At 32.4% G+C, this 9,200-nt stretch overlaps 1 protein-coding gene across 1 annotated transcript; it reads left to right on the forward strand.

The window, feature by feature from the left end:
• Window positions 1–1,625: 1,625 nt before the first annotated feature.
• Window positions 1,626–5,099, forward strand: LOC127733737 (uncharacterized). Its single transcript, XM_052243053.1, has 3 exons — window positions 1,626–1,631; window positions 2,283–3,213; window positions 5,092–5,099. The coding sequence occupies exons 1-3, from the start codon at window positions 1,626–1,628 to the stop codon at window positions 5,097–5,099; spliced, it is 945 nt and encodes a 314-aa protein (XP_052099013.1).
• The last annotated feature ends 4,101 nt before the right edge of the window (window positions 5,100–9,200 follow it).

Genomic DNA, 9,200 nt, shown 5'->3' on the forward strand with positions numbered 1-9,200 from the left:
GCAAATGCATATGATTAAAAGAATCTGACTAAATAGGAAAGTGAAAAAATACCGTGTTATTGAACACAGGGGTCAAATTCATTTTGCGGAAAATGATGACAAAAGTCGGCAATTAATTTCGAAGATGAGAATTAAATATTCAAATATCTGCAAAGGCATTCAAAATTTTAAGCAGACCATGTTTAAGTTTAAAGTTTTAAGTTCTACATGTAATATCGATTTTTAAAAATTTTTTGGTGAAAATACAATTTTTGAAATAACAAAAATTGCCAAAAAAAAAAACAAATCGCAAATTTGCCTTAAATCAATGGTTTTGATAAGAAAATAACACTGTGTAAATATTAGAATAATTGGGCAATTATTTACCTTGGTACAGTGTATCCAATTTCATTATATATGGAAAATACATTGCCTTGTATCGTTTCTTTTGTTGACTAGTATAGTTCAGAAATACCTCATCATACTAAAAAAAGATAAACTAATACATAAAGTATGGATAGTGTGGCCTATTAAATATCCAATTAAAACAGAAGTGCTTAAATATGAATAAAGGTTAACTACTGTATGTAGATATATCTTTTTATTGCGAGAAGATCAAAGTTTGATATATTATTTAGTTTATCTACTTAGTCTTGGAAATATTCCCTTGTTTAATCTAAAAAACATAATTTGATCATGTAACTAGTTTGACTAATTAAGGAAGACAAAATATAAGGAATGGATAGCAAACGCATTAACTTAAACTTGACGTTGTAAAATGAAAATTTGTTAAAATATTGATCTATCTTAAGTTATGAACCAAAATAAAATTAAAAAAAAAATTGAAATCTGTACTTTTCAAAGTGGAATTTTTTCATTTATTTTCAAAATTTCAGGAATACATGTTGGGGTCTAATAAAAGATCAGATTGTTAATTTTCTTTGTTGAAATAATTAATTGGTTAACGACAAAATACCTGTATATAATGAAGATAAAACAATAGCCATAGAACAAGTAATTTTTCTTATGTTTTGGGTTAAGTGGCAATATTTGCATCAGGTCACACACGGACCTCAAGATGTTTTTTTCTCTGCCTTATATTATAAACATAACGAAGAAGAAATAGATTTTTTAGGCTTTTATATCATTTGTTCAACTTTATAATCTTTGTAAATACATCCGTATTCTCATTTTTAAATATTAACAGAGAAAAAAGGCACGTAAGTTATGTTGTCCTAGATCCCAACGCGCATTTGGGAATAACCTCCAACAAAGAACAAACCTTTGAATAGCAAAAAACGAACAACGTTGTCGATCGCAAAAGTCAAAAAGACATACCCACCTTAGTTTATATTGACTTAAAGGAACCAGAAAGGTCCCACAAAAACTTTCATTACCGTCTAAGATCAGACTTGCCTTAAAGGAATTGAAATTGTAGCTCTAAAATTACATAGTTATATGAACTATAAAATTAAAATTCATTCAGAGAGCATATTCCTGCATCATAATCCCAAAACAAGCAATACTAAAAAAATCCCCAAAAAACAGTTCGATCAAAAACAAAGAAGAAGGGGCGCAAAAGCATTGTTCTGTGAAGAATTTGAAAATCATTGAACTCTGAGTTAAGATATAAGAGGCGCATAAAAATGCAGGTATGACAAAGTCGATTTTATCAGTAGTTTACCAATTTTGATCTGAAACGGTCATTTTAACTAATAAACACCATCCGAAAAGACTGAATAATAAATTATCAGATTTATCCACTGCGTTAAATTCAGTCCTGTTCACACAATTTGCTTGTAGTCAAATCGCTTTTCATACAATTCAGTATGATGTGTATAGGTAAATAACTGAACAGATCTTAATTGACTGCAAGCGAAATGTCATGTGAAAAGTACTGAATTTACTGCAGTAAAAAGATCTAAAAATTGACTGCAAGACTGAAAAAGATTTTATTATATGTTGATCAGACTTTTACCGCAGTAAATAGATCTAAAAATTGACTGAAAGACTGAAAAAGATTTTATTATATGTTGATCAGACTTCAAAGACTTGTTCAGATCAAAATAACAATTGTATATCAAAGTTCGTTTACTAGTCTATGCTATAGTTAATCTTTTTTTTGGAAGAATACATGAAGTGATAAAAAGTTATATTGATAGAAACATCCGTGAAAATATACCATTTGCTCTAAAGAATCGGAATTTAAAGAGAAGGATACATGAAAATGAAAGCATTTTTTTGCTTTTAAAACATTTCAATCTTCTATATCATCGCAGTAATTTTTCATTTGACTTTTGCAGATGAAGTTATCCATTTGCGTTCTTATTGCCATTTTTGGTGTTGCCTATGGACATGGAAATTATGGTGGGGGAGGAGTTATGGTTGTAGGAGGTGGACATATTGGTGGAGGTTATGATAGCCACGGTAGTGGTGGTTATGGTAGCTATGGTAGTGGAAATGAATACGGCAACCATGGAGGAAGTGGATATGGTAATGGAGGTTATGGTAGTTACGGTGGTGGAAAAGGATACGGTGGAGGAAGCGGGTATAGTGTAGCCATCGAAGGCGGCAACCATGGTGGATATGGATATGGTGGTGTTAGTTATGGTGGAGAAAGCGGGTATGGACATGGAGGTTATGGTAACCATAATGGTGGATATGGATATGGTGGTGTCAGTAATTGGGGAGGAAGCGGGTATGGACATGGAGGTTATGGTAACCATAATGGTGGATATGGATATGGTGGTGTCAGTAATGGTGGAGGAAGCGGGTATGGATATGGAGGTTATGGTAACCATAATGGTGGATATGGATATGGTGGTGTCAGTAATGGTGGAGGAAGTGGGTATGGACATGGAGGTTATGGTAACCATAATGGTGGATATGGATATGGTGGTGTCAGTTATGGTAGTAACGGCGTTGGAAGCGGGTATAAAAATGGAGGTTATGGTAGCTATAATGGAGAAAATGGAGGAAGCGGATATGGACATGGAGGTCATATGAGCTACGGTGGAGGACATAATGGCGGAAATGGATATGGATATGGAGGTTATAGTAGCTACGGGGGTGGAAAGGGATACGGTGGAGGACACAATGGAGGATACGGTGGTGATGGTAGCTATGGTGGACGATACCTTGAAGGAATAGGATCTGGACATGGAAGTTATGGTAGCTACGAGGGTGGATACGGTAGAGGAAATGGCTATGGACATGGAAGTTATGGTGGAAAAGGTAAGATACATATTGGATGTGTTAGAGAAAGTCGTTAAGGCAAAATCAGGATATTTTTGCTTGTCTGTTAAAGATAGTATATAAGCTATATATAAGGAAGTATCGCATAAAACTACAATAGAAAGCTCACACAATAAGCATACTGTCGTATAACAAACCAAATCAGTGAAATATTATTATAGTGATTGGAAAGAGTTCCTTAAAATTCGAATCACAATCATTTTATAATCCTAAATAAGTATGCTTTGTTTGATTAAAAGGCTCTTTATTTACCCGTGAACAGAGAGATTAAAGTCTACTTAGGTGTAAATACATTTTTGATAAACGTGTTTATACAGTGATGTATTGTCAAACTTGTATTATAGATGTTTTCCTCATTAAGCTTCGAATATATTGTAAGCAGTATACGATATAAACTTATGAGGTTGTCTTTTTCGAAAAAGACCATTTAACATTGAAAACAAATATTGTAAGGGCAATTATGTCGGGAAGCAATGTTATGCAATAAAAGGGTAAAATTATTTTTTAAAACAAGATCCCTATGTTGTTAATTACTCAAATAACAGCTGTATTTTGCTGGAAAGCGAGTGAGGATAAATCTGAAAATAGTCATTAGTACAAAACAAAAGTCATCAGTATAATACATTCGTTACGCATTGAAATACAGAGGGTATCGGGAAATATATCGAACCTATTATAAAACCCTGCAATTTTGATCGACTGCCGCCAATTTTTTTAAACTACGTTTTTCATAAGTTTCCTGGATTTTAATTGGTTTATAGCCAGTGTATGTCTCGTGCATTTATTTTTGTTCATATTTCACTACCGCCTTGGCACATATATAAATATATTTTTTTCACTGTTTCTGAAGTGGCGTATGCCTAGACGTGTTTCCTTTTTAAGCGTAAAAGAACAAGCTTGATCATTTGTAAGCTACAAAATGCGGCTGCATTTGCGAACATTATTGCATAATACTGCAATCAAATATCGAATAATTAACTTTACCATCTCTTTCTTTATTCGGTCTTATTCAACTCGTGACCGGAAATAACTTTAATTATGAGAAGAAATTTTACCTTCGTCGACTGGAAGTATTTGAAAACATCTTTCCTGAGCATGACATTTCTGATTTGTGTCATCTATTTCTATTATGAAAGCATTTATTTACTTGGTTATACCAAAAATAAATTTATTAATTTTATGTTTGTTAAAAGATATCGTTAAAAAGTTATATTTGGTTGGATGGTAATTAGGAAATTCAGCTAATCAAAATAGAGATTTCAATATAACGTTCTTAAAAAATTAGCACAAACAAAAATAAAACCAGATCATTATTGAAAATAAGTCACAAATTTAGAAAAATATGATGTTAGGAAAATAACCTGTCAACTTTTCGTGTCAGTCAAATGTTTTTTTTTGTCGACTAGTACTTCGTTCTCAGTCAATATACTTCCATTTGGGTAGATGAAAGCTTGTAATGATCAAAGGGCTATATTTGTGTATTATCAATTAAATATTTCAGAGGTGATCAAATGTAAACATTGTTAATTTTCAATCGGAAGGCAAAGAATATTTGTATTCACTACAGGACACAATACCTAATCATTAATCTTAAATAAAGCCATTCTCGACATAAAACCACGTTAAATAGCCATATTAACCAGGTCACTAATTTGAAAAGGTATACTTAATTGTTGCACCATTTTTAAGTATTTAGCATTTCTCGATACTTAAAAATTGAATGTTTCCTATTATCACAAGGAAAATTGAGACATTATATTGTTTTAATTACCTTAAAATAATAATAATAATAATGATAATAATAATAATAGTAATAATAATAATAATATCAAACATCTTTTTTTTATTCTTTTTCAGCCTACTGAAGGATGCATCGTAATAAAAGACAGTGATATCATTTGTACATAGTTACCAAATATAATTTTTTTGCATTGAAATTATGTGTTTTACTCACACGATATCTAAATCAATAAAATAGCCTTACACCGAAATTAGAAAAAAATCAATTTGTCAAAATGAAGCAAGAAATTGGAAGAAAGATAACCTTTCGCATAAATTTACCTGGGAAATCGAACCCCTGAAAGATGGCTTCCTGTGTTTGCAACTCATACACAAGAGTATGGTATACTTCAAATAAGCCAAACAATTAAGTGTACTGTATATCTTAAACCTTGTCTTTCAAATTCATACTGATGGACTAGTCTTAGATAAGTGTTTTTTTTTTTAGTTATTTTTGACTTTTAACTAACTTTCAACTACGATCTATACTTTGTGTCTCCTGTGTTTTGTTATCTATTTATTTGGTGCTTAGTATCAATCTAATGACTTCAGCTCTTTTTAACTAATTTGTATAGTTTGTTTTTATGTTGAACTGTTACACAACAGTCCAATTCAAGGGGGAATGTTTGTTGCCAGTAAACATGTTTTACCCGTCACCTTCTGTATGTGCTTGTTCAAGTCAGGAGCCTGTTATTCAGTGGTTTTCGTTTCTTGCTGTTTATCATATTTGTTTTTCACGTTTATTGCTTTGTACATAACTCAGAGTATTAATTGTTTTTTCAACTGTTTAAAATTTCTAATTTTGGGTCATTTTATAGATTATTATGTGGTATGGGTTTTGCTTTGATCATTGTTTCATTGGCAATCAAATCTTCTTATTTGTATACGCATGACTAGATTGATGACAAATGCAAAGATTTTAGTAAATCTGTTATCACTTCCAGTATTTGTCAGACACTTTGTCTTAACTCTGGGGTTTTCATCATTTAACAACAGATATTCCATAATGGTTTATCAACTCGTGATGACGTCCGTAACCTTTCAAAAGGATGATTTCAACTCTACTGGTTGAATAGCTTCCTTGCAAGCAGCAACAGTCTGTCAATGAAATCATGATGAGAAATGCAAGCTTTGAAATTTTTGTATCATCGAGGGATGTATACTTTATATGCAGGCACTGCTGGAATATTGCTACATGGAAAGTTCCCAACCGAGAAGATAAAAACATCTATTTTGTCGCTCAACCGGCCCTCGTTGTAAATTTATAGATGTAAGTCGTGTCGTATGTGAGACATACATGGGTGCATCGGTTGTATCCTTTATTTCAAGTTGGATTGAAAGGATGAGTTCAACAAAGTCACCACATAAAATTGAGAATGGAAATGGGGAATGTGTCAAAGAGACAACAACTTGACCAAATGGCAGAAAACAGCCCAAGGCCACCAATGGGTCTTCAACACAGCGAGAAAATCCCACACTCGTAGGCGGGCCTCAGCAGGTCCCTAAACAAAAATGTGTACTAGTTCATTGAAAATGGACTTCACACTAACTCCGAAACATATAAATGAACTAAAACTAAAAACAAAATACACGACTAACAGAGGCGGGGTTAAACATGTTTTGTGAGATCTCAACCCTCCTTCTATACCTCTAGCCAATGTAGAATAAACAAACACACAGCAATACGCACAGTAAAACTCTGATTAAAGAAGTCCTAGTTTAATGTCAGAATAGGTAACAAAAGAAACTAAGCAAAATGACAATGATACATAGATTAACAAAGGACTACTAGCAGTTACTGACATGCCAGCTCCAGACCTCAATTAAACAATAATAGAAAGATTATATCTCAATCATATGAAAATCAGGCATTTTTTAGTTATATAGGATATCATCTATATAGCGAAACGTGAAGGCAAAGGATAATGCTAGCTTATTTCATTCTTTTGAAGAAGCTCCTGTATAAAGTCTGCATCATATGAATATTGGAATAACAAATATGTTGTCCATCAAGAAATCGAGTAATTTGATAATGTCAGTATCAGAGTATTTTTCTTTTGAATTTGACTGGGTTTTTTTTATCTTATTTTAGCAGGATTAGTCACTCCTTAATACAAGATATTTGTATCAACGTTGGCCATTCTGTTTTCGAAACGTAGATAGACCAAGTATTTCTATTTTTTTTATTTCGGGATAAGACATACGTAAGTAAAGCGTAAAAAAATGATAATTTTTGTATGCTATTTCAAGAGGAAAGAGGGTTTGTTCGAATGTAACAGGTAATTACAATTTGCTACAATCCACATCAGATACACACTGGTCCTAGAGTAGGTAGTTTACAATAATTCTGAAGACCGTCTTTCATTGTGGTAAAATTGATGTTAATGATTTAGAAAGAGGTTGTTCGTAGAGCACTGGGAAAACTTAGTAAAATAACGTGATTTTTAAGGACACATGTAATGACACCTATGCAATTAAGGTGTTCAATAAAGTGAATGATGATCCAGTCTTCATCTTTGGTTAGAAGGAATATATAACAGACCTTTCTCTATTCGGGATTTCCTCTGTGGTAAAAGTCGTGGAGGTATATAAAGAGTCTCTAAGTGAAGTGTCAATATTTATTGCCTTTATCAAGCAGTTGATATATTGTGATTTAAACACAAAAACGATGTTGTTTTTGGGTTTTATCTGCGGTGACAACAACATATATTTGTTATGGAGGTAAGATAAGTGCTTTGCATAAACGCATTTTAATTTTTTGTTCGTTATTTGTATCAACGACCACACTGCTTTAACCTATTTGAACACTTACTAGAAATTAAGTTGAAGCTACATTTGACGATTTATTTTAGTTTAAGTAGCAATTTGTAAAAGAGACCTTCAGTTGAGATGTTGCAGTGACATGACTGTTTACTTTATTACTGGTTTTTAGTGGGGTTCATGTTGCTCAGTCTTTAGTTTTCTATGTTGTGTTTTGTGTACAGTTGTTTGTGTTTTAGTCTTTCTTTTTTTTTGCCATGGCATTGTCAGTTTTTTTTCGACTTATGAGTTTGAATGTTCCTTTGGTATCTTCCGGCTCTCTTTTGCTCTGTGCATGGCAAGTGGCCCTGAATGTAGAAGACTTATAATTTTATTCATAAGAACTTCGTGTAGTATTTTCGCCATTACAATGTTTGCTGTTTTATTGGCCTGTACGACCAGAAAATGCTTTGAGAATACTTGAAGTTTAATTCTTTAAAAGGGTGTATACAGACCCATTTATTGATTTCTAAATTATTTCCGAACTATGATATCCGAGGATCCATAATATTGATACATTTTCTCCACTAGGAATCAAGGAACCTCCGTTTACACTATTTGTAAGAAAACGATGATTGGGTATCTTTGTTGACCTGAACACATTCTTTCCAATTTAGTTTTGATTGAGAACGATATTTTTTCCCTAACAGTTTATAATCCATCAGGCCTGAACGAATTAGATATCCCATATTATTACATGGTTATAGGGATTATACCTAAAATTTGAAGTCTCACAGTATGATTGTGAAGGTGCTTTATTTTCTGTTCTGACGTCTGATGTAATTGACGTATAATTTTGAATTAAGATTAATTTACCTGAGTAAACAAATTATTTTCTAAATAGATGAAAATACATGTTTCAAATAAGAACTGCATATGGTGTTGCAGCGGTATACTACTGTTGCCTTTATCTGACAAAATTTTCAACATATTGTTCCTATTGAAATTTGTTTATTTGTGTGTTTGACAAATTCAAACTGGGAAATAACGATGTTTAAATTAAGGCCTTCTTGAATGTGTTCTATAACTAAATAAAAAAAAATACAAATTTCAATAGGAACAATGCTAAAAATAAAGTCAGAAATCAACTTTTCATGATTAAATCAATGTTTATATAGAACAGATTGAAAATGGTGTATATTTTTGATATTGAATAAATACAGCATCACATGCAGTTTTGTGATTGTGTTTTCATCTATCTACAGTCCTTGGATGGTGTAAACTTCCCACTAACACCATACACAAATACACCATTCATCATACACCTTTACACCATACACCCTGTGCCATTACACCATACACGTTACACCTTTGCACCTTTGCACCATACACCTTACACATTACACCATAATGCAATTTAATTTCAAAGAAAGTGTGCGACTACAAAA

This window comes from Mytilus californianus, unplaced genomic scaffold (genome assembly GCF_021869535.1).
Source record: "Mytilus californianus isolate M0D057914Y unplaced genomic scaffold, xbMytCali1.0.p SCAF_3, whole genome shotgun sequence".
NCBI lineage: Eukaryota > Metazoa > Mollusca > Bivalvia > Mytilida > Mytilidae > Mytilus > Mytilus californianus.